Source organism: Macaca thibetana, chromosome 11 (genome assembly GCF_024542745.1).
Source record: "Macaca thibetana thibetana isolate TM-01 chromosome 11, ASM2454274v1, whole genome shotgun sequence".
Lineage (NCBI taxonomy): Eukaryota > Metazoa > Chordata > Mammalia > Primates > Cercopithecidae > Macaca > Macaca thibetana.
The window spans coordinates 128,993,431-129,019,053 of record NC_065588.1 but is presented as its reverse complement, the minus strand read 5'-3'; the positions used below and the strand labels follow the sequence as shown (position 1 = coordinate 129,019,053).

Here is a 25,623-nt window from a genome sequence, read left to right as displayed (position 1 = left end):
CCATTTGTTCTCACTTATTTGTCTGCTCATTGACATCAGTGTGGATTTGCGGATCAGAGTGGACATCCTGGGGTTATTGTTCTTAGGACCAGAGTGGCTTCGGCTCCACATGTTCCCCTTGGGCCACTGGGGCCTCCTGGTTTGTGGCGTATTCTTGGGACATGCCCTCTTGTCTTTGTTTCTGGAGCACTTTCTTACTTTGTGGTACTGTAAGGTCCACCAACCTCATCTTGTATTTTCCCTGCTCCAACCTGGAGTCAGCCAGTTCTCCAAGAAGAATGATGTAAAAACCCGAGATGGGCGCGGGCTATGCTCACTGTTCCCGGGAGTGTCATGGCTTCCGTCTCTCACAGTGGAGGCAGCCAAGGAAGTACGTGTCTAGTAACGCACGCACACAGAGCTGCTTATTTCTGTGTCTGGCTGCCTGGATGCGTTTAAACACATGAATTGCCCCTTTCTTATTAGTGGCTTCTTTCTCCTGCAGTGATAAACCTGTTTCTAATTTCTCAATATATGTGTTTGCTCAATCCTAGAGTACATGTAAAGTGGTTTTAGAATTGCTCACGGCCGGGCACGGTGGCTCAAGCCTGTAATCCCAGCACTTTGGGAGGCCGAGGCGGGTGGATCACGAGGTCAGGAGATCGAGACTATCCTGGCTAACATGGTGAAACCCCGTCTCTACTAAAAATACAAAAAAAAACTAGCCGGGCGTGGTGGCGGGCGCCTGTAGTCTCAGCTACTTGGGAGGCTGAGGCGGGAGAATGGCGTGAACCTGGGAGGCGGAGCTTGCAGTGAGCCGAGATCACGCCACTGCACTCCAGCCTGGGAGACACAGCGAGACTCCGTCTCAAAAAAAAAAAAAAAAAAAAAAGAATTGCTCACAGACTTGTGCCCCATGAGAAGTAATTTCACTGCCACTGTACAGCGTTTGTAGATAGTTACTTTTGTTTCCAGCCTTACCCTGTCCAGTCAGCAGAGTTCACAGGGCAACTCCTTCCTCCCCACGCTGTCAGCATGTTGTGCTGTACGTCCACAGTGCTGTTGGGCTCATTTGGTCCGGTCTGCACCCCTCTTGGGATCCCAGCACCATGACTGGATGGTTTGTAATTTGCACACAGTGATGTTCACTCTGTAGCATACAGCGCTGTGGGTTTGGACAGGTGCATAGTGTGTGTGTCCAGCACCACAGAGCAACACAGAACAGCTGCAACCGCTTTGTCAGCAAATCCTCTCCCTACCCCGAAACCCTGGCAACCCCCAGTGTGTTTTTTGTACTATAATTTTGCTTTGTTGAAAATGTCATGTAAATGGAAGCATATGGCATATAGCCTTTTGGGTCTGGCTTCTTGGACCTAACAGATACACCTGAGTTTCACCACTTGGTTGTGTGCATCAGAACTTCCTTCTTTCATACTGCCAAGTCGTGTCGGTTATGTGGAAAAGCCTCAGTTTGCCAATCCATCCACTCCTGGAGGGACACCAGGTGGTTTCCAGGTTTGGGCCGTCATAAGTGAAGCTGCTCGCTCTTCACTATCGTTTCTCAGGAAGGCTTCACCAATGACCAGTACCAGGAGCTGGCCGAGCCGTCCTCACTCACCTATGTCACCCGCTCAGAGAACAGCATCTTTTTTGAGGTTGATGGGCCCTACCTTGCCATGATTCTTCCAGCCTCCAAGGAGGAAGGCAAGAAACTGAAGAAGAGGTGGGACTCTCATGGCTTTTGTGCTTTAGAAAGTACATGGATTGAGATAGATTAAATTTAACCCAGAAAGGAGGTTGGATCAGGAGCCAGGATAGACACAGACCTGGGTTCTTGTGGTCTTACTGATTCCATTTGCACCAGCTCTGTCTGCCTGCTGCTGTATTCTGGCTCTGGCTACAGGCCCTTCAGTCATTTTCCTTTTAGAGAAGCAGTGGCCTGAGGGGGAGAGATGTTTGCTGCCTGGTGGATGACAAGTGGAGGGTTGGAAAGGGAAGAGGCAGGCAGAGAGGATGAGGCATAGCTGGTGGCTCGCCAGTGCTCCTTGCCACTGCTGTGCTTGCCTTTTTTTTTTTTTCAGGTATGCTGTGTTCAATGAAGACGGTTCTCTGGCTGAGCTCAAGGGCTTTGAGGTCAAACGCCGCGGGGAACTGCAGCTGATTAAGATCTTCCAGTCCTCGGTGTTTGAGGCCTTCCTCAAGGGCAGCACGCTGGAAGAGGTGTATGGCTCTGTAGCCAAGGTGGCTGACTACTGGCTGGACGTGCTGTACAGCAAGGTAAAGGCTGTACCCTCCATCCTCACCTGCTCTGAAGGATGAAGGACCCTGCAAGAAGGGGACCCCGTACTTCTTGGGCTCCTGGAGACCAAGGTGACTGAAGAACTCAGGGCCAATCCTGATGAAATCCCAAGACCTCCTGAGCACAATTATCCCTTGGAGTTCCCCTCAGCTTCTGCATCCAGGGACACAACTCTGTGAAGGAAACGTTTTTCTAAATAGTGTGATAAGCCCGGCATGGTGATGCGTGCTTGTGGTCCCAGCTACTTGGGAGGATCACTTGAGACCAGGAAGTAGAGGCCACAATGAGCTGTGATTGCAGCACTGCACTCCAGCCTGAGATATTTACTTATTTCTGTTACTTTGTATTTTTTATGTTTTTCAGGCTACATGACATTTTATCAGTTTACATACCGTAATTTACATAACTAGTCCACGATTATTTACTACCAGTTAGGTTTCACATTTCCATTGTTATACATGGTGTTGCATTCAACATCTCGGTGCATGTTTCCCAGGCACAGGCGTCTTGGGTAGAAGGAATACTAGAACAGTGCAGTGCTTTCCTGACTTGCTTTGCTGTGTGGGCTTCTGTTTCTTGGCATATTGTCTTGTATAGAGCGACACACATGTGCAAGGGAGCACTGGGGGTTTCACACAGAATATTCATGAGCCCAGCACCCCTTACAGGATGTGGGGGGGCCTGTGGTCAGGAACATGTGTGCAAAGCAGCAGCTCCAGCTGGATGTGGACGCCACACTGGAACTGCTCAGGCCACTTTCCAGCAGGCCGGAGTTTCTCTTTCCTCTCTTCTGGCTCTTCCTGCCCCTTCTTTCTCTTCCTTTCAAGGAGAAAAACTTCCTGTCTTAGGCAGAGCAACATCCTTTTCTGCAGCCTTGGTGCTCTTCAGTAAATTCTCCTTGATATTTTGTGCACAGTTTAATAAAACAAGCCAAGCCAGGCGTGGTGGCTCACGCCTGTAATCCCAGCACTTGGGAGACGTAGGCGGGCAGATCACTTGAGGTCAGGAGCTGGAGACCAGCGTGGCCAACATGGCAAAACCCTTTCTCTACTAAAAATACAAAAATTAGCTGGATGTGGTGGCGCGTGCCTGTAATCTTAACTACTTGGGAGGCTGAGGCACGAGAATCGCTCGAACCCTGGAGGGGAGGTTTTAGTGAGCTGAGATTGCACCACTGCGCTCCAGCCCGGGTGACAGAACGAGACCGTGTCTCAAAAAATAAAATAAAAGCTAAAGTTTTATGTGTGTGTCTTTTAAAGTATTGCCACACAGGCATATGAGAGAGCTCTTTGAAATTGCAGCCTTTTGCGTCTCAGGCTAGAGAAAGGCATGGCCTAGAGGAGCACAGTCCAGGGTGAGTCCAGACTCTGCCCTTGATTTCTGCAGTGTTTTATGCGTTGTCTTTCTCTAGGCAGCCAACATGCCTGACTCTGAGCTGTTCGAGCTCATCTCTGAGAACCGTTCCATGTCTCGGAAGCTGGAAGATTACGGGGAGCAGAAGTCTACATCCATCAGCACAGCAAAGCGCCTGGCTGAGTTCCTGGGAGACCAGATGGTCAAGGATGCAGGACTGAGTTGCCGCTACATCATCTCCCGCAAGCCCGAGGGCTCCCCCGTCACGGAGAGGTGAGGGCTCCCCCCTGTCACGGAGAGGTGAGGGCTCCCCCTGTCACGGAGAGGTGAGGGCTCCCCCTGTCACGGAGAGGTGAGGGCTCCCCCTGTCACGGAGAGGTGAGGGCTCCCCCCTGTCACGGAGAGGTGAGGGCTCCCCCTGTCACGGAGAGGTGAGGGCTCCCCCTGTCACGGAGAGGTGAGGGGTTCCTTACAGATTTGGGCTGTGTTTAATACCAAGTTTGGGGATGGCATAAGTGTCCATCAACCAGAAATGGATAATTGTTATTTAGTAGGGAATGAGATACACTATACCAGAGTTCAAAGGGTTGAATTGCAGCTACAGGTTACAGCACTGACAGTTTGAAATCATGTTGGAGAAAAAAGTAAAAATCAGGTTGAAGGAAGACCCTTATGCCTCCATGTATGTAAAACTTAAAAACACGGAAACTGCTTTTTTTTTTTTTGGTGGTTATATACAAATAGGACCAGTACAAATGCCTGCATGGGGTTGATGATAAACACCAGAATAAAGGTTGTCTTTACTTCTGTGTGAGGAGGGAATAGGTTGGGGTCACACAGGGCTTCACTCTAATCATCTCACACAGGAAGTCGAAGTGGCCAAGTGTTGGAGCTTGATGGAGCCGAGTGGATGCATAGTGTGCGTGTCATCTTTAAGTCTCCTTATGTTTGCAGTATTCACCACAGATGTTTCCTCCAGTGAAACAGAAGCACTGACGGTTGCCAGTTGCTTTGCTAGTGACATGAAAACAGGCTCATTCTTTCTAGAAAGCAGCCAGAGTCTTCTGTGTGTTTCTCAGCGAGGAACATGTAGACACAGTTATGAACGTGCACCTGTTTGCCTATATGCATGTACGTGGTTACTCAGTGAGAAACACAGACATGTTTACGCACACATGCACATCTTTGCCTATACGCATGCGCGTGGTTACTCAGTGAAAAACGTAGACATGTTTACACACATGCATTTATGAGTATGCATGCACATGGTTACACCATGAGGAACATGTAGACATGGTTACATACACACGTGCATGTGTTTACACATACACATGCACGTGTTACCGAGGAACCTGTAGGCATGTTTGTGCATACATATGCACGCAGATGTGTACATTGATATTTGTGAACAGCTGTTACAAGTCCTTATTTCCATGTTCATTTGATAAGAATTATGATCAGATTTTGGGTGATTTTCACTATTACTGAGCTGTGTGCCTGTCTTCCTCACCCAGGGCCATCCCACTTGCCATTTTCCAAGCAGAGCCTATGGTGAGGAAGCACTTTCTCCGGAAATGGCTCAAGAGCTCTTCCCTTCAAGACTTTGATATTCGAGCAGTGAGTGCCAGTTGCATTTTCTACTCTTCAAAGTTTACAAGGAAAGCTAGACAGAGCAGAATATGTCTGAGTTGGATTATGTTTTTTTGTCTGGCGTCTTCACTCCTGACTTCTTCCTTTCTGATAAGTAATAGGTGAGGAACTAATAACCCTTTAGGGCAAACGGAAAACATGAAGTGCCTAGGGCCCCTTAGCTATTCTATTGGATGGACTGAGACCAGGGGTGTTGGCTCAGCCACCTACTAGCTCTGTGATCTGGAGGAGTCATTGGATGCCTTGACTGAGACCAGGGAGGATTAAACAAGACACAGCGTTTAGCCCTGTGTTCAGCACGAAGTGAGCCTACTACCCTCTCTGTGATCAGCACCAAGTGAGAGTCACCCACCATTCTCTGTGTTTCAACCAAGTGAGCTCCCTGCCTTGCCACCCACCATGTCCTCTGCTGTTTCCTGTGTTCAGCACCAAGTGGGCACCTTGGCCGCTCATAGAGTTTCTGGGCACCAAGTGAGCCCCAAACAAGACACCAGCGTTTCACACATGCCCTGTGTTTTCAGCACCAAGTGAGCCCACCCACACTCTGCCTGGCACCAAGTGCCACACATGGCCGCTGCCACCCACCATTCTCTGCCTGTTTCCTGCACACACAGATTCTGGATTGGGACTACTACATTGAGCGGCTGGGCCTGCGCCATGAGCCTCAGACAGATCATCACCATCCCTCTGCCTGCAGCACCAAGTGAGCCCCACACATGGCCGCAGCAGGTTTCCTGTGTTCAGACCAAGGAGCGGGGTCAGCGGCATTCTGGGGGACTACTACATGGGGATGAAAAGATCATCCGTGCAGTCAGACAAGGAACTCTCCCTGATGGGTGTTGGCCTCACACAGGTAAAGAACCCAGTGCCACGCGTCAAACACCCCGACTGGTTGCACAAAAAACTGCTGGAGAAGAATGATGTCTACAAGCAGAAGAAGATCAGTGAGCTCTTCACCCTGGAGGGCAGGAGACAGGTGATGGTGGGGCCGCCGAGGCCAGGCTGGGCGGGATCCTCGTGACATGCAGGACACCAGGCTCCTTGCATTGCTGTGTGTGCTATAGTGAAGCACACCGTGTTCAAGTGTTGAAAGTGGACTTTTTCTGAAAACGTGCCCCTTGGCACTTTACTCTCTAACTCTGCATGTCACTCTTGTTAATAGGACACCATTGTGAGCCTCAGGTGAGGGCAAGGAACTGTCTCCTTATATGAAAATATTAGGGTGTACTAATTAGACTCAGTGCCTTGGGCAGATCACTGTCTCTTGAAGCCCCAGTTTTCTGAACGTGAAATGAATATCTTTCCTGTGGAAACACAGGACACAGTGTAATAAAAGGTACAGTGAAAGTCAGAAGAGCAAAAGGAAAATTCTTAAGTACTGAAAATTAGAAGTAAACTATAAATTAGAGCAGTATACAAACTCACATGATAAGAAAAACGTTCTTTGGCAGGGTGCTGGGGCTCACACTGTAATCCCAGCAGTTTGGGAGGCCAGGGTGGGCGGATCACAAGGTCAGAAGATCAAGACCATCCTGGCTAACACGGTGAAACCCCGTCTCTACTAAAAATACAAAAAATTAGCCGGGCGTGGTGGCAGGCACCTGTAGTCCCAGCTACTCGGGAGGCTGAGGCAGGAGAATGGTGTGAACCCAGGAGGCAGAGCTTGCAGTGAGCCAAGATCGTACCACTGCACTCCAGCCTGGGCGACAGAGCGAGACTGTCTCAAAAAAAGAAAGAAAGAAAGAAAAAGGTTCTGAGATGGATTGGATTTTAAAATTTAACTGTCTCATTTGTAAGAGTTATATATATATATTCTTTACCCACCTCCCCGAGATGGAATCTTGCTCTGTCTCCCAGGCAGGAGTGCAGTGGCTCAATCTTGGCTCACTGCAGCTTCCGCCTCCCGGGTTTAAGCAGTTCTCCTGCCTCGGCCTCCAGTGTAGCTGGGATTATAGGAGCACACCATTATGCCTAGCTAATTTTAAGTTTTTAAATTTTTTAAAATTTTTAGTAGAGATGGGGTTTCAACATGTTGGCCAGGCTGGTCCCAAACTCCTGACCTCAGGTGAATGCACCCGCCTCGGCCTCCCAAAGTGCTGGAATTACAGGCATAAGTCACTGCACCCAGCCAAGAGTTAAATTGAAAAGATAGGACATAGAAAAAGCAAAAGGACTAAAAAATATGCATACCAGGTAAATGTTAACCAAAAGAAAGCTGATGCAGCTGTATTAATACCAGACAAAATACTCTAAACCAAAAGTATTAGGAAACATAACGACGGTTGTTAAATAATACTGAAAGTCACAATTCTCTGGAAATATATACTAATTGTAACAATGTAGCTTCACACTAAATAATGTAAACATTTACCTAATTATAAGAAGAATTTACCTCCAATCAGTTTGGGAGATGTTGACATCCCTCCCTCAACTAATAGTTGGAGCAGACCAAAAATCAGCAAAAATATGTTTGGAATGACACAATCAACTAACTAGATTTAGTCACTAGCTATAATACATTTAGTGAACAAATGTAGTCTTGCACTAAAATTAGAGAATACCTATCCTTTTCAAGAATACATAAATTAGTGACCATATATATACCACAGAGTAAGCTGCAGCCAGTTCTAGATAACCTAAATACAGACCATGTTTGTATGTGGTAAAAAACCACAGAAATAACTTGTGGATCGAAAAAGTCATAGAACTTAGACAATACTTGGAACTAAATGTAAATACACTATCAAAATTTGTAGTATGCAGTTAAACAGGACTTGTATACACATTTATATATCTAAATGCATATATTAGTAAAGAAAAATCGAAAATTAAGTTTCCAACTGAAGAAGTTAGAGTACAACAGATCCGTCAGAGGAAGTAGACAGAAAGAAGTTATAAAGAGTTATAAAGGTAACCAGGCATGGTGGTACACACCTGTAGTCCTAGCTATTCGGAAGGCTGAGAGGCAGGAGGATTGCTTGAGCCCAGGAATTTGAGGCTGTAGTGGGCTATGATGGCACCTATGAACAGGCACTTCACTCCAGCCTGGGCAACACAAGGAGACCCCAACTCAAGAAAGAAAAGAGGCTGGGTGCGGTGGCTCACGCCTGTAATCCCAGCACTCTGGGAAGCTGAGGTGGGCGGATCACAAGGTCAGGAGATCGAGACCATCCTGGTTAACACAGTGAAACCCCACCTCTACTAAAATTACAAAAAATTGGCCAGGCATGATGGCGGGTGCCTGTAGTCCCAGCTACTGGGGAGGCTGAGGCAGAAGAATGGCATGAACCCGGGAGGTGGAACTTGCAGTGAGCTGAGATCATGCCACTGCTCTCCAGCCTGGGTGACAGAGCGAGACTCCGTCTCAAAAAAAAAAAGAAAGAAAAGAAAGAAGTTACAAAATTGAGCCAGAATGAGTGAAACAAGCAATACAATTAAAATGTTGTTCTTTGAAAAGACTTAGGAAATAGTCACATCTTTTTCTTTTCTTTTGAGACAAGGTCTCATTGTGTCACCCAGGCTGGAGTACAGTGGCACAATCATGGCTCACTGCAGCCTTGACCTCCCGGGCTCAATTGATCCACTTGCCTCAGCCTCCTGCATAGCTGGGACTATGAGCGCACACCACCACGCCCAGCTAATTTTTGTATTTTTTTGTAGAGACAAGGTTTTGTCGTGTTGTACTGGCTGGTTACATGTTTTTCAGGATGGAGTTTTTTATTTTTATTTTAATGAAAATAGACATCATTATAGATATAGTAAAGCCTTAAAAAATGGAATGATTCCCATTTTCTGCTAAACAGTTGGAAAACATAGATGGAATGGACAGTATCCTCAAGTTATGCACTGACCTAAGAAGTAATGAAAACCTGAATAGAACTTTAACCATCACAGAAATTGACACTTACAAAGAAACAGGCCGGGCGTGGTGGCTCATGCCTATAATCCCAGCTTTCAGGGAGGCAGAGGCGGGAGGATAGCTTGAGCCCAGGAGTTCGAGACCTACCTGCACAATATGGTGAGACCCCATTCTCCACAAAAAGGAAAAAAAAAAAAGACGGAAAAAAAAAAGAGAGACAAAAAAAAAAAGTGTAAAAGAAACACCAAACCCAAATGATTTTTAAGAGAAAAAGGAAAAAAAACACTTAGCTCATTTGGTAACCTTGGCAATCCTTGTTACTTTGGTAACATAATTGAAAACAGGAAAGGAAAGTTACGGGCCATGAACAATAGATGAAAAAATATTAACATACATGAACAATAACGATATGACCAGCTAGGACTTATGCCAAGAATAGCAAGCACTGTTTAATTTTAGAATCTGCCAAGTGAGTTTTTCTTGAGAGAAATCCACTAATTCATCATTAAAGGAGAAAACTCATAGGATCATCTCCAGTAGATGCAGAAACAACATGTGGTAAAACTTTAACATCTGTTCATGATAAAGCTTTGAACAATCAAAATCAGAAGAGATATTTCTTAACCTGATAAAGTGTTTTCGAAACCTAACAGCAGACCTCACACTTAACCACAAAATACTGGAAGCATTGAAGTAAGGAGTAACAAAGGGATGCCTTTTAACCACTGCTTCTGTTCAAAACAGTTTGGAGATCTAGCCAGTATAATTAAACCAGAAAAAGAATTGAATTTTAAGGATTGAAAAGGGAGACATCAGCTTATTATTTACAGACGATATAATTTAACAGAAAATGTAAGGAAACCTAGATTTTGTGTTAACTAATATGTATTTCAGCAACAATTAGATACCAAGGTAAGATAAAAATCTGTAGCTTTTGACCGGGCGTGGTGGCTCACGCCTGTAATCCCAGCACTTTGGGAGGCCGAGGCGGGCAGATCTCACTGTTGCCTAAGCTGATATTAAACTCTTGGGCTCAAGTGATCCTCCTGCCTGGGCCTCCCAAAGCACTGGGATTACAGGTGTGAGCCACCATGCCTGGCCTATACACAACTTTATTGAACATATAAAAATTTACCTAAGTAACAAAAAGAGGTACCATCTTTACAGATGCAAGGACTCAGTATTAAAATATGGCAGTTTGCCCCATATTAATTCATAAAATTCAGTGTAATTCCAATAAAAAAATCTGTAAAAAGCTTTTTGGATAGAACTTGACAGATGAATCTTAAAATTCATATAAAGAGTAAGGATAAGAATAACCAAAGAATTTTGAAGAATAAGGAGGGCATGTTAATCTTACTGTGTAACGAGACACGCTATCATGGTGTCTTAACGATGAGAGGAGAGCAGTAGAGCCGATTGGGAGTCTAGAAACAGACTCTCCTGGAAGCTGGAAGTTGGAAGTTGGAAGTTGGTAGGTCACAGAGGAACCATTACAGATCGTTAAGGAGAGAGTGGACCACAGTGAGTGATGCTGGTAAAAATGTTTTTTCATATTTGAAGAAGTAAGTTGCTGGTGTCACACTGAGTGTAAAACTAAGGCTGAGTGTGATGGCTCATGCCTGTAATTGCAGTGCTTTGGGAGTCCAAGGAAGAAGGATCAGTTGAGCCCAGAAGATCCAGACCAGCCTGGGCAACACAGGGAGGCCTCATCTCTACCAAAAAAAAAAAAATCTACACAACAAAATTAGGAATGGTTGTGCATGCCTGTAGTCCCAGCTACTTGAGAGGCTGAGGTGGGAGGATCACTGGAGCCTGGGAGGTTGAGGCTGCAGTGAGCCAAGATGACACCACTGCACTCCAGCCTGGGTGACAGTGAGACCCCTGTGTCTTAAAAAAGAAAAAAGAGAACAAAAAGCTTTGGTAAACAGCTCAGGAGACTGTCGTTATGATGCTGGGGTGGGAAGGGCTTTTTTAAGGCACATGTGAAAAACATCACAAAGGGAAAGAATGATCAATTAATTAAAAGTTAAATCTTCTGTAGTCTGGGACAAGAAACGCAGAATGTCGGTAATTGTTGACATTGGTGATAAGAGCATGGGAGCTTGTTACTGTGCTTTTGTATATGTTTGAAAACTTTCCTGATAGGAAGTCAACACACACAAACTTATATGTAGCACAGAAGTCACCATGAAACAAAGGCCTCAGTCACATTTTGAAGAGGTTTAGAATGTACAAAAGTTAGAAATGGCTCATAAACGTGTGTTAGCTGTCTATTGCTGCCTAACAAATGACCCCAAAACTTAGCAACTTAAATGTACCCATGTATCCGAGGGCTCCACTGGAGAAGGACCCACTTCCGAGCTCCCTCCCATGGGGATGGCAGGACTTGGTTCCTCCTTGGCTTTTGTCTGGACATTATCCTTAGTCCCCTGCTCCATACGGCTCTTCACGGGATAGCTCACAGCATGGCGCTGGCTTTTGAGAGAGTGCCAGCCAGACAGAAGCCACAGTGTTTTATAGGTGCACTCAGGAGTGGCATTCCGTGACTTTTGTTGGAGTCTGTTCATCAGGGGCAGTCACCGGGTCCCACCCCCACTCAGGGAAGGAGTCACACAGGGTGTGAACACCAGGAAGTGGGAGTCGGGCCATTTTGGGCGTTGCCTGCACAGGGCCACGAAGATGTTTGGCCTTACTATTGATTAGGTAAATGCAGCATGATATATTTAGATAGCAGGTCACACTGCAAGCAAGTAAGTGTGGTGGCATCAAGTATCAAGATTGTAGGAAGTAGAAAATCCCTGGTGCTAGAGGTGGAGGTGGTGTTGGAGGTGGTTGTTCTCCGGGACCAGGCAACACATAACAGAGATAGTCGCTGAGTCGCAGTTTGTAGTTTTGAAAAAGTAGGCACTTGTCATTCTTCATTTGCAAAGTCCTGGGTAGGCAGGCTGATGTGTTTGTATGATGGAACATTTTACATCAGTTACAATGAACGAATCATATGTACGTGTTTCACCTGGTGTCAGTCTCAAAAACACATGGCTGAGTAAAGAAACAAGTTGCAGGACCAGGCGTGTGGCTCACGCCTGTAATCCCAGCACTTTGGGAAGCCGAGGTGGGTGGATCACTTGAGGTCAGGAGTTCGAGACCAGCCTGGCCAGCATGGTGAAACCCCATCTTTACTAAAAATACAACAAAAAATTAGCCGGGCTTGGTGGCAGGCGCTTGTAATCCTGGCTTCTTGGGAGGCTGAGGCAGGAGAATCGCTTGAACCCAGGAAGCAATGTTGCAGTGAGACGAGATCACGCCATTGCGCTCCAGCCTGGACAACAGTGAGATTCTGTTTCAAAAAAAAAAGGGAGGCTGGGCACAGTGGCTCACACCTGTAATTCCAGCACTTTGGGAGGCCGAGACAGGCAGATCACGCGGTCAGGAGATCGAGACCATCCTGGCTAACACGGTGAAACCCCGTCTCTACTAAAAATACAAAAAAAAAAAAAAAAAAAATTAGCCGGGCGTGGTGGCGGGCACCTGTAGTCCCAACTACTCGGGAGGCTGAGGCAGGAGAATGGCGTGAACCCAGGAGGCGGAGCTAGGAATGAGCCGAGGTTGCACTACTGCACTCCAGCCTGGGCGACAGAGCGAGACTCTGTCTCAACAAAAAAAAAATTTAAAAAAAGGAAACAAGTTGCAGTCAGATGTGTCCCACATGTTACTATTTAAGTTAAAACTTACAGCTGTGGCATATGTCTGTGGACATGTGGTAAAAATTTAAAGGTGTGTGGGGGCAGACAGAAGAGGGCTGTACCCATTATTTGCAACATTTTCTTTCTTATAAAAAGAGCATACTGGAGCAAACATGGCAAAATGCAAAGATTTACTTATTGGTAGTCTTGAGTGACATTTTATTTTTCAGTTTGATCTTTTCACTTTCTTTTTTTTTTTTTTTTTTTTTTTTTTTTGAGACGGAGTCTTGCTCTGTTGCCCAGGCTAGAGTGCGGTGACGCAACCTCTGCCTCCCGAGTTCCCGCCATTCTCCTGCCTCAGCCTCCCCAGCAGCTGGTACTACAGGTGCCCGCCACCACGCCGGGCTAATTTTTTGTATTTTTAATAGAGATGGGGTTTCACCGTGTTGGCCAGGATGGTCTCAATCTCCTGACCTCATGATCTGCCCACTTCAACCTCCCAAAGTGCTGGGATTACAATAGTGAGCCACCGCTCCCTGCCTCACTTTGTTTTTGTTTTTGTTTTGTTTTGTTTTGTTTTGTTTTGTTAAAGAGGGTCTCACCCTGTCGCCCAGGCTGGAATGCAGTGGCGCAACCTTGGCTCACTGCAACCCCCACCTCCTGGGCTCAAGTGATCCTTCCACCTCAGCTTCCCAAGTAGCTGGGACCTCAGGTGCACACAACCACGCCCAGCTAATTTTTCTGTGTTTTGTAGAGATGGGGTTTCACCATGTTGGCCAGGCTAGTCTCAAACTCCTGGCTCAAGTGATCCGCCCACCTCAGCCTCTCTAAGTGTTGGGATGACAGGCGTGAGCCACCACCCCCAGCCTTCACTATTAAAAGTTCAATAAACTTGTATAAACAAACATCCTATTTCAGGTGGTACACTTATATTAGATTTCGAGAAGTGGAATTTGTGGGGATGAGGTCCTGAGATTCTTGTTTGCCTGTTTTTATGAGGCAAGGTTTCACTCTTGCCCAGGCTGGAGTTCAGTGGTGTGATCATGGTTCGCCACAGCCTCCGACTCCTGGGTTCAATTGATCCTCCTGCCTCAGCCCACCAAGTAGCTGGGACTACAGGCACACTACCACGCCTGGCTAATTTGTAATATATTTTGTAGAGAGAGGGTCTTGCTGTTACCCAGACTGGTCCCAAACTCCTGGCCCCAAGCAATTCTTCTGACTTGGCCTCCCAAAGTGCTGGGATTCCAGGCGTGAGCCACCCTGCCCAGCCGGAGATCCTGAGATTTAAGGCTTCACTGGGTTTTTGCAGGTCACGATGGCCGAGGCCTCAGAAGACAGTCCGAGGCCAAGTGCTCCCGACATGGAGGACTTCGGCCTCGTGAAGCCGCCTCACCCAGCAGCCCCTGTCGCTGTGAAGAGGAAGCGAGTTCTTTGGGAGAGCCAGGAGGAGTCCCAGGACCTCACGCCGACTGTGCCCTGGCAGGAGATCTTGGGACAGCCTCCCGCCCTAGGAACCACCCAGGTAAGGCACACGGTTGTGACACTACCTCTAAGGGGTCTGCTGCAAAGCCCAGGGAGCCCGAGATGCGTCCTGACCCCTAGGGAGGCTGCTTGTGAGAAAGTCGTGGCAGGCATTCCCATCTCACCACTTGCACATGGGCTGTGCTCACCATCCATCCCAGGAGGAGTGGCTTGTCTGGCTCCGGTTCCACAAGAAGAAGTGGCAGCTGCAGGCCCGGCAGCGCCTTGCCCGCAGGAAGAGGCAGCGTCTGGAGTCAGCAGAGGGTGTGCTGAGGCCTGGGGCCATCCGGGATGGTCCTGCCACGGGGCTGGGGAGCTTCTTGCGAAGAACTGCCCGCAGCATCCTGGACCTTCCGTGGCAGATTGTGCAGGTGTAGACCTTGATCCAAGGGGAGGGCAGTGGCTCTGCTGATGGCCCAGGGATGGGGTGTCCGGCTGGGCCCTGAGGTCTGGGATGGGAGGATTGGAGTGGGCCTGGAGTTTCCTGCCCATTGTAGGGAGGCCTAAGGCCCTGTGCTGGGAGCTGGAAGCTACCTGGGAGGTGGCCCTGTGTGTGGGTTCCAGTGTGTCCTGTGACGTGCTGTATGTCCGTGTGGCCTTTCAGATCAGCGAGACCAGCCAGGCCGGCCTGTTCAGGCTGTGGGCGCTCATTGGCAGTGACTTGCACTGCATCAGGCTGAGCATCCCCCGTGTGTTCTACGTGAACCAGCGAGTTGCTAAAGCGGAGGAGGGCACTTCGTATCGCAAGGTAGGGAGGCAGCCGGTGCTGGTCTCTGCAGTCATCTGCCTGGGCAGCCTCTGAGGTGGCTTTCCCGTGATCTAGCGTGGCCTTGAGCCTCCATCTCCTCAGTACCTTATGGGGATGTTGTAGGAATTCCTCAAAACAATGTGTGTGAACACTGAGCGCAGAGTCTAGAGCAGAGCGAGTGCTGGGGATGGAGCTGCTGGTGTCCTTGTCACGATGAGCTTGTCTGCCCGCGAGGTCCGTGTCGCAGGGACAAACCGAGTGGCGTTTGTTAGAGGTTGTGAACTCTGTCTCCATCGGATGTTTGGCTGTTAACAGCTTTATTGGGATGTAAAGTTACATGCCATCCAACTCACCCATTCAAAGTGCACAATTCATTGGCTTTTAGTGGCATGACTATTGCCAGTCAATGTTGACATTTTCTTTTTTTTTTTTCTAATTTTACTTTGATTTCTGGGATCCATGTGCAGAACGTGCAGGTTTGTTACATAAGTAAGCATATGCCATGGTTGTTTGCTGCACCCATCACCCTGTCACCTGGGCATTAGGCCCCACATGCATTAGCTGTTTGTCCTGATACTCTCCCTCCCCTCGCCCCCTCTTCAGATATTTTCATCACTCCAAAAAGAAACCTTGCATCCCTTACCTGTCACCATCCTCCCCCAGCCGTCAGTAGCCACTGATCCACTTCCTGTCTCTGGGTTTGCCTGTTTGGGCATTTGATATCAATGGAACCCTACAGTAGATGGGTCTTTGTGCTGGGCTCCTCCCACCTGCAGAAAGTCTGGGGTTTTCATGTGGCCATGAGTGCGCCAAGGCTCTTAGGTGGCATCTCGGCCCAAACCCCCCGTTGTTAATCTGTCAGCTCAGCACATTTCTTGACTGGATGCTGTGAATCACGTAAGAAGTGACGTGTAGCTGGGGCGATGAGGTGTGCACGTTTGTACCTACACAAGGAGGTTTTCTGGAGAAGGTGAAACTCAATTCCAGCCAGGTGATTCAGTAGAATGTGCATCTAGAAAGTAGATAGATGCAGAGCCAGGTGTGGTGGTTCACACCCGTAATCTCAGCACTTTGGGAGACCAAAGTGGGTGGATAAAAAAGGAAAGCGGACGCAGAGGCATTGAGACCACAGAGAACAGGTGGGAGTGTGGGATTTCCACACCTTCCTTCAGATGCATGGTGCTGTGGCGCTGCGGCTGCCTTCAGATGCGTGGTGCTGTGGCGCTGCGGCTGCCTTCAGATGCGTGGTGCTGTGGCGCTGCGGCTGCCTTCAGATGCGTGGTGCTGTGGCGCTGCGGCTGCCTTCAGATGCGTGGTGCTGTGGCGCTGCGGCTGCCTTCAGATGCGTGGTGCTGTGGCGCTGTGGCTGCCTTCAGATGCGTGGTGCTGTGGAGCTACGGCTGTGTAGAAGTGCCCTTACTTTTGGGTTGCTTTTCTTTACGACTGTCAGCTCATCTCTGGAGGGAGGCTCTGGCACTGTGTGAATATCCTGTCCTCGACATTTGACTGGATGGTGTCAGCATCCATGTCTCATGGGGTCCATGGGGCTCCAGGATAATATCTTCTGATTCTGTCCCCCGTGTATATTAGCTGTTTCCTTTATAACGAAGAGCTTTGTGTAGATCAGGTGGAAGTGAACTCTAGTTTATTCCTTAAAAAACAAGATACGAGGCCGGGTGCGGTGGCTCAAGCCTGTAATCCCAGCACTTTGGGAGGCTGAGACGGGCGGATCACGAGGTCAGGAGATCGAGACCATCCTGGCTAATAACACGGTGAAACCCCGTCTCTACTAAAAAAAGTACGAAAAACTAGCCGGGCGAGGTGGCGGGCGCCTGTAGTCCCAGCTACTCAGGTGGCTGAGGGAGGAGAATGGCGTGAACCCGGGAGGCAGAGCTTGCAGTGAGCTGAGATCCAGCCACTGCACTCCAGCCTGGACGACAGAGCGAGACTCCGTCTCAAAAAAAAAAAAAAAAAAAAGGCAAGATACAAGAGGTATGACACACTAAGGGTTTTTTTTTTTTTTTAAAGCAAGAGAAATGCTTTTTCCCTTTAAATTATTTTTAATTTTCAAGGTAGGGCATGGCAAATGGGTTTATTCCTTTTACTTTCCCTCTCTTTTTAAAATGTTACTATGGATTTGTGGATTTTTGTTTGACTTTTGTTGTTTTGGTTTTTGAGATGGTCTCACTCCATCACCCAGGCTGCAGTGGTATGATCTTGCCTCCCTGCAGCCTTGTACTCTTGGGCCCAAGCGATCCTCCTGCCTCTGTGTTTCATGTTTTAAGATCAGTTGTAGCCAAATCCCGCCCAACACACACGCATTAGGTATGTTAAGGTGCACGGCAGGCCGTCACCTTATGTCGTTGATAGGTCCTTAGAAACTGCAATTTTAAGTGAAATGACTTTAAGTAAAATGATGTATGATGAAACAGATTTTTTTTCTTCCCGGAAACATTGTAATGAAACTGTGTTGGCCAGGCACAGCGGTGCATGCCTATAATCCCAGCAATTTGGGAGGCTGAGGCTGGTGGATTGCTTGAGCTCAGGCATTCGAGACCAGCCTGGGCAACATGGCAAAACCCCTTCTCTACAGAGTTTTTTAAAAATTTTATTTATTTTTATGTATTTGTTTGTTTGTTTGTTTTGAGATGGAGTTTCTCTCTTGTTTCCCAGGCTGGAATGCAATGGCGCGATGTCAGCTCACCACAACCTCCGCCTCCCAGGTTCAAGAAATTCTCTTGCCTCAGCCTCCCGAGTAGCTGGGATTACAGGCATACACCACCACACTCAGCTAATTTTGTATTTTTTAGTAGAGACGGGGTTTCTCTGTGTTAATTAGGCTGGTCTCGAACTCCCGACCTCAGGTGATCCGCCAGCCTGTCCTAGGATTACAGGTGTGAGCCACAGCGCCTGGCCCCAGAATTTTTTTTTTTTAAAGGAAGAAACTGCGTTGAACAAAATGATGTTGTTTGAGGACCTGCTATACGTCACTTCACTTAACATCGCAGTTTCCAAGTATCCATTGATGTTGTTAAGTGAGGACTTACTGTAATTTACATATAGTTAAGTGCAGATTTTTAAATATGCAGTTGATTGGGTTTTTGGACACATGACTATGTCTGTGTCGCCCACACCCCCACGCAGGTGCAGAACATTTCCATCACCCCGGAGGGTGCTTTTGTCCCCCCGTGCAACCTTCTGCTGGCCTGATCTCTGTATTTCTGTAACTCTATGTGACTTTCTAGAGCTTCATATTAACGGAGCCAGACAGTAGACTCTTTGGTGGTCAGTATCTCTTTGAGACTCAACTTATCCCAAATTGGGCTGGCCGGATCCCTTCAAGCTGGCACTTGAGTCCTTTTGGCATGCCCTGTTGGTATTTGAACACTTCCTTGCTTTCTGGCCACTAAGAGAGGCCAGATTCACCTTGAACTTCTAGACATGGAATTAGCTGTTCCTCTAAAGAGCCTGAGCCTCGTTGAGAGGTTATGTTGAGAAACCAAGTCCTCTCCAGGACTCCCCCAGCTCCCCCAACAGGGAGCTAGGGTACCTCTCTCCAGCTCTCCTCTCCAGGATTCCCCCAGCCCGCCATGCAGGAAGCTAGGGTGCCCCTCTCCAGCTCTCCCGGACTCCCCAGTTCCCCATGCACATACTCTGGCTTCCCCAGGGGCTCTCTTTCCATTCCTCTGACTAGGAAAATGTGACTTATCTCAGTTTTTGCCATCTACACCCTCAGGTTAAACCCATGAGAGAATGGAGGAAGAGGAACTGGGAGCCTCCCCAGACCATGTTGACTGCTGCTGTATTCTGAGAGCTCTTGTCTATTATCAGAGGCTGCAGGGTGCTTTTCAAAATTGCATCCAGAGGCCAGGCACGGTGGCTCACACCTGCAGTTCAGCGATTCAGGAGGCTGAAGTGGGAGGATTGCTTGAGCCCAGGAGTTTGAGACCAGCCTGGGCCTCATAGTAAAGCCTCCTTTCTACAGAAAAATGAAAAAGCCACCCGTGGTGGTGTGTTCCTTGTCCCAGATACTCAGGGGGCTAAGACTGGAGGACCGCTTGAGCCCAGGAGTCGGAGGCTGCAGTGAGCTGTGATCACACTGCTATACTCCAGCCTGGGCAATACAGCGAGACCCTGTCCGTGAAAAATAAATAAATAACATAAAAATTACGTCCAGAGTTTTTAGTTGTAATCATTGACAAAGGTGGACTGTGGCATGGTGGGTGTGCCCCATCGTTAGGGGCACTGGAAGTCCTAGGACTCGGAACAGCCTGTGCATGTATGTGTACCACAGACATTACCACCTACGCCCTGTGACGAGATCATCATTGTATTCTCACCAGGTAAATCGGGTCCTTCCTCGCTCCAATGTGGTCTATAATCTCTATGAGTATTCAGTGCCAGAGGACATGTACCAGGAACACATCAACGAGATCAACGCTGAGCTGTCAGCACCAGACATCGAGGGTGTATATGAGACTCAGGTGACTCCCCAGCCACCCTCGGCTGAACTAGGGGAGGCTCCAGCAGGGTGGAATAGAGGAAAGAAACCCGCCCAGGGTGTGGGCTGGAAAACAGCAGTGATTGTGGACTCGTGCCCACAGGTGAGGTGAATGTCAGCAGGGTGTCTGCCAAAGGTGACCTGTGGGCAGTGGGCCGGGCAGCTGCAGGGGCACAGCCACATCCCAGGAAGGAGTCACGTGGGCAGCCAGAGCCCCCCCCCCATCCAGCCCTTGCCAGCCTGTCTGCCCGCCTCTTCCAGGTTCCGTTACTGTTCCGGGCCCTGGTGCACCTGGGCTGTGTGTGTGTGGTCAGTAAACAGCTGGTGAGGCACCTTTCGGGCTGGGAAGCAGAGACCTTTGCTCTTGAGCACCTGGAGATGCGCTCTCTGGCCCAGTTCAGCTACCTGGAACCAGGTATGGCCTGCACCAGCCGCCACCATGTGCCTGCCTCCCAGACATCTGGGGTGACGGTCTTGTTTTCTTCTGCAGGGAGTATCCGCCATATCTACCTGTACCACCATGCACAGGGCCACAAAGCGCTCTTCGGGATCTTCATCCCTTCACAGCGCAGGGCGTCCGTCTTTGTGCTGGACACTGTGAGTCCTGGGCCCTCCATGGCAGCACATTGGTTGGAGCAGGGTCTGGGGAAGGAGGACATCTCCCAGGGTGCCCGGGCCCTCCAGGTCTTGTCCTCAAGGGCCTTTGCCCATGAGTGCCTGTCGTGATTGAATTGGCAGTGCCATGGCAGTGGTGGAGTCTGCCCCAGGGCTGCCCCCACTTCCTCCCACACAGGGTGAGGCTGACACGGTCTGCATTTGTCTAGGTGCGCAGCAACCAGATGCCCAACCTTGGCGCCCTGTACTCAGCAGAGCACGGCCTCCTCCTGGAGAAGATGGGCCCTGAGCTCCTGCCGCCCCCCAAACACACCTTCGAAGTTCGGGCAGAAACTGACCTGAAGACCATCTGCAGAGCCATCCAGCGATTCCTGCTCGCCTACAAGGTGAGGGTGGCTGGGATCCTGCTGTGTGAGTCGCCTCTCCTTTGAGGCTGGGCCCACCTGGGTCTTTTCTTCCATTGTGCCTTGACCCAGGAGGAGCGCCGGGGGCCCACGCTCATCGCCGTTCAGTCCAGCTGGGAGCTGAAGAGGCTGGCCAGTGAGATTCCTGTCTTGGAGGAATTCCCGCTGGTGCCTATCTGTGTGGCCGACAAGATCAACTATGGGGTCCTGGACTGGCAGCGCCATGGAGCCCGGCGCATGATCCGGCACTACCTCAACCTGGACACCTGCCTGTCGCAGGCCTTTGAGATGAGCAGGTGAGCGCAGCACTGTCACCGTGGGCCAGTGGTCCCCAGGCAGAGCCGGCCTCAGTGGTCTCTGTGACCCGGCAATGTGCCCTGGCACTGAGCTGTGCCCCGGCGCCAACCTGTGCCTCAGTGCTGACCTGTGCCCTGGTGCAGGTACTTTCACATTCCCATCGGGAACCTGCCAGAGGACATCTCCACGTTCGGCTCCGACCTCTTCTTTGCCCGCCATCTCCATCGCCACAACCACCTGCTCTGGCTGTCCCCTACGGCCCGCCCTGACCTGGGTGGAAAGGAGGCTGATGACAACTGTCTTGTCATGGAGTTTGATGACCAAGCCACTGTTGAGATCAACAGTTCAGGCTGTTACTCCACAGGTAAGTGGGCAGGAGGACGAGGTCCACGAGACCTGACTGGTGTTTCTGCCATTCTGTGACATCTTCTCAAGGCAAGAGTGCCCGAGGATGGGCTCAGAGCTCGACCTCGCAGGTCAGAGCTGAAGCTGCAGGAGACAGTCCTGGGGTCAAGGTCCAGGTGGGGCCTCCTGTGCCCTTGGGAATCTGAATAGCCTGGCAGGTGTGAGGATGGGTGTGGGCAGGTCTGATGCTGGTTTTGGTGGTGGTGGTGGCTGGAGTCAGGCCCAGGGGGCTGGTGGTGCAGGAGCTGGCAGGATGCTGGCTGAGCATGGCGTCTTCCTGTACAGTGTGTGTGGAGCTGGACCTTCAGAACCTGGCCGTCAACACCATCCTCCAGTCTCACCACGTCAACGACATGGAGGGGGCTGACAGCATGGGGATCAGCTTCGACGTGATCCAGCAGGCCTCCCTGGAGGACATGATCACGGGCGGTCAGGCTGCCAGTGCCCCAGCGAGCTACGATGAGACAGCCCTGTGCTCTAACACCTTCAGGTGCCACCCTCTCCGGGAAGGAGTGTTACTAATAGAAGGGTCTTATCCTTTGCCCTTAATTTGGAAAGCTAAGGTCTAAGACAGTGTCCCCTGGGCTTCCCTTAGTCTTAATGGCAGAGCCAGAGACCACTGCGGCGAGTTTCCCATCTTCAGTCTGTTGTCTTTACCACCATGTGGGTCCAGCCTGGTCCCTGGCGACTGTTCCATGTGCTGCCTCTGACCTCCCTGTGGCCAGAGGTAGTTCACACAAAGAGCCTTTCTAACCAGGGCCACTTTTCGACGTGACCAAAGGTACATCATAGGGATCTCCAGCCGGCTCTACTGAGTATGGTGTGCGAGGCATCGGCACTTAGGTGTCAGGAGCCATCGGTCTGCCACGGAGGTCATGGTTGAGGGTCTAGAGCCGTCAGTCTGCCGCAGAGGGTGTGGTTGAGGGTCAGGAGCTGTCGGTCTGCTGTGGAGAGCGTGGTTGACAGCAGCTACTTGCAGTACCCACCAGTGGTGGTTCATACTGGGGAACGCTTGCTGTGTACCAGGAGGTGGGCCAAGCACTTCACATTCTGCCTCTGTCCCCACAGCAGCCCAGGGACAGGGAGCGGTTATTGTCCATTTTTCAGATGAGGAAACTGAGGTCAGCGGGGCTGGCTTTGTGGTCATACCACAAACAAGTGGAAGGGTTGGCACTCAGAAACAAGTCTTTCTAATTCTAGAGCCTGTGCTCAGCCGTAGTTTTAATGACCACACGGAAGGGGAGAGGGAGCATGTCAGAGCTGGGAAATGAGGCCGGGAGAGGACTGGTGGAAAGAAGCAGGGAGGCAGTTGGGAGCCCGGAGCAGGGTCTTGGCAGAGAGACGGTAGGCCAGGCCTGAGAGGTAGATGGAGTCCAACAGCAGATCCCCAAACTGCCGCTCTGGGGAACGTGGGGTTTGCTGAATTGTTGAAGAGTTGGTGATGAAAAGGAGTTTTAGGAATGGGACTTGGACCTCTGTAGGTTCTCCTGTAACATTCTGTTCTTGACCCCATTGAAGTTCCCACTTCTTCAGTAGGGTGACATGCAGTTTTGGAACCTTTAGCTGAATTGGGGTTCCAGTACCAGAGCAGCTGGCATCTCTGCCCTACGGGAAGTGAAGGGGGCCAAACGGGGCGTGTACAGTACACTGCCCAATGCCTAGCTGTCTGGCCTGTGACCAGGGCCCCCCACCACAGGAAACTTGTTTACACTGGCACACGCCCTTGTGGCTTTTGTGTGGCCTGTGTCTAGGTCCCACCTGCCTGACCATTGCTTCGGTGTAGGGGCCCAGCCTTGTGTTCCCCCTAGCGTGGTAGGGAAGACCCAGCCCAGGGTAGCCCCTGCCTCTTCAGAGGGAAGGCACAAAATCAGTCACCACCGCAATAGGGAATAAGTGCAAAGATGTGTTCCTTACATCTCCTGGGCAGGGAGGGTGCCGTGAGTAGGGAAGCCATCCTCCCTCCCAGGGCCATGCAAGGCAGGCACAGGGAGAGTGCCCAGGGCAGCTGGCTGTGTGAGAAAATGGGGTGTAGGCATGCGTTAGTTCACGGGCAAGTGCCTGAATGGTCCATTTAAAGGAAGTGGCAGGAAGGCAGGGCCCAGCCTGCTAGGCGGGAAAGAGTCCTCTAAGTTCTTATCTCTGACTGACCGGGGCCATGTGGGTGTGGTGGTGTTTTGTTCTGTTTTGTTCTTGTTTTTTGAGTCAGAGTCTTGCTCCGTCACCCAGGCTGGAGTGCAGTGGCGCCATCTTGGGTCACTGCAACCTCCACCTCCTGGGTTCAAGCGATTCTCCTGCCTCAGCCTCCTAAGTAGCTGGGATTACAGGCATGCACCAGCCCAGCTAATTTTTGTATTTTTAATAGAGACGGGGTTTCACCATGTTGGCCAAGCTGGTCTCTAGCTCTTGACCTCAGATGATCCACCCACCTCGACCTCGCAAAGTGCTGGGATTACAGGCGTGAGCCACTGCATCTGGCCTAGTGTGTTCTGATGTGTAGGCAGTGGCTTTGCTGTGTCCTTCCTGTCAGGGGCCCCAGCCCGTCGCACACTTGCTGCCCCGTACTGTACTGCCCTCCCATCCTGCTTCAGAACACACAGAGTTTGGGTTGTGTTGAGGGATGTGGCAAAGCCTGAGCTAGTTTCAGGAATGAACTGGAAAGAAACAGATGAGGCATGAAGGTAAAGGGATGAAATTTGGACAGTGACTTAAGGTGGGGACAGTGAGAAGGGGAGGTGACAGTGACGGATTTGGACCCAGCCATGTAGGGAAAACCTGTGCCCGTTTCAGCTGGAGCGTCCTGCGTGGTGGCAGCATGGGAGGCTGAGGGTACAAGGGTGTCCTGCACTTCTCTTTCAGGATCCTGAAGAGCATGGTCGTGGGCTGGGTGAAGGAGATCACCCAGTACCACAACATCTATGCGGACAACCAGGTGATGCACTTCTACCGCTGGCTTCGGTCACCGTCCTCTCTGCTTCATGACCCCGCCCTGCACCGCACGCTCCACAACATGATGAAGAAGCTCTTCCTGCAGTGAGTGCTCCTCCTCCCTGGGCCATCCTCCGCGTCCTCAGCTGGGCTGCTCTCTTACTCTCCAGAATCAGAGACGTGGCCAGCCAGTGCCGCTGGGATAAGTAGTCTATTTCTGGGTTTGTGGAGCATAACGATCTTCAAAGGATCCCAGAGAAACACGCAATTGCTGCTGCAGCATCACCTGCACATCCTGCAGAGAACGCTAGGTGGCACCCCCACACCTGCCCCTTTCCTGCACAAGTCCTGCTGCACAGTGTATTGCTGTATGCCTTGCTCGTTTTAGTGAAAATATGCCTTGGAGATCTGTGTGAGGACATGCCATATGAAAGAACATTTAGCCTCTTTCCAGCCTTGTGCCATCATTACAAATAGCAAATCAGTGAGAGGCTTCATGCATGAGCTCACGCAGATAGATCCTGGGGTAACTTCTGGGGCGTAGCCCTGTTGCAGGCCTCACAGGTGTTATGACTCAGGGGATGAATGCTGATTTGATGGACTTCACGAGAGCGGCCCCACAGAGGCCCCTTGTGGACACTTCTTCCCTGGCCGTGCCTCACCAATGTGGCCAGGGATTATTACCCAGCTGCTAGGATAAAAGTGCTTCTCGGTGCAATCTTAACTTAGGATTTTTATAATGAATTAAGTTGAATTTTCTCTTCTAGTCCTTTATCTAGTTTTCTGTAGCTTTGTTGGTTTTTCTCTTATTGAACATTGAATGAGTTGTCTCCATACAAAAAGTTGCCATTTTTCTGTGATAAGAACTTGCTAGGTTTTTCCTGTTTTTGCTTATCTTTTGCCTTTGTTTGTGGTGGATTTTGCCATGCAGAAATCTTTGTTCTTCATTGGCTTCTGGGTTCTAGTGTATCGGAGGCTTTTCTGCTTCAGGACCCTCAGCTCTTTTCCCTTATGGATTTTCCGGGTGCCCTCTGGCTCTCCACGGCTGTGACGTCTCCACCACGGACTCTAAACTTGCTCCACAGGCTCATCACTGAGTTCAAGCGCCTGGGGTCGTCAGTCATCTACGCCAACTTCAACCGCATCATCCTCTGTACAAAGAAGCGCCGTGTGGAAGATGCCATCGCTTATGTGGAGTACATCACCAGCAGGTGCGGCTGGCTGGTCCTGGTGACGCAGCACTGTGGCTTTGAGAGGGGTGCTAAAATGACCCCCTGAGGTGCCAGCTGTCCTCCTGGGTGGACTGGGAGGTCCTTAGAAGCACAGGACTCAACATGGTAAACCCAGAGCAGCATGAAAAGGGGGTTACTGCCACCCG

General features: G+C 49.8%; 2 protein-coding genes across 2 annotated transcripts in view; one reads left to right on the top strand and one right to left on the bottom strand.

Moving 5' to 3' along the window:
- PXMP2 (peroxisomal membrane protein 2) overlaps positions 1-4,022 on the bottom strand; it is a 44,732-nt gene extending 40,710 nt beyond the window's left edge. Inside the window, exon 1 of the mRNA XM_050747790.1 lies at positions 4,019-4,022. The gene's annotated coding sequence lies outside the window, so the exon portion shown is untranslated. The remainder of the gene's footprint in view (positions 1-4,018) is intronic.
- POLE (DNA polymerase epsilon, catalytic subunit) overlaps positions 1-25,623 on the top strand; it is a 63,266-nt gene that overhangs the window by 26,219 nt on the left and 11,424 nt on the right. Inside the window, exons 24-41 of the mRNA XM_050747791.1 lie at positions 1,545-1,702; positions 2,061-2,256; positions 3,690-3,904; positions 5,146-5,248; positions 5,896-5,933; positions 6,080-6,257; positions 14,139-14,351; positions 14,512-14,721; positions 14,955-15,098; positions 19,442-19,582; positions 19,861-20,014; positions 20,090-20,196; positions 20,424-20,600; positions 20,691-20,914; positions 21,059-21,279; positions 21,606-21,810; positions 24,177-24,350; positions 25,331-25,456. Coding sequence (XP_050603748.1) covers positions 1,545-1,702; positions 2,061-2,256; positions 3,690-3,904; positions 5,146-5,248; positions 5,896-5,933; positions 6,080-6,257; positions 14,139-14,351; positions 14,512-14,721; positions 14,955-15,098; positions 19,442-19,582; positions 19,861-20,014; positions 20,090-20,196; positions 20,424-20,600; positions 20,691-20,914; positions 21,059-21,279; positions 21,606-21,810; positions 24,177-24,350; positions 25,331-25,456 — 2,984 coding nt within the window. The remainder of the gene's footprint in view (positions 1-1,544; positions 1,703-2,060; positions 2,257-3,689; positions 3,905-5,145; positions 5,249-5,895; positions 5,934-6,079; positions 6,258-14,138; positions 14,352-14,511; positions 14,722-14,954; positions 15,099-19,441; positions 19,583-19,860; positions 20,015-20,089; positions 20,197-20,423; positions 20,601-20,690; positions 20,915-21,058; positions 21,280-21,605; positions 21,811-24,176; positions 24,351-25,330; positions 25,457-25,623) is intronic.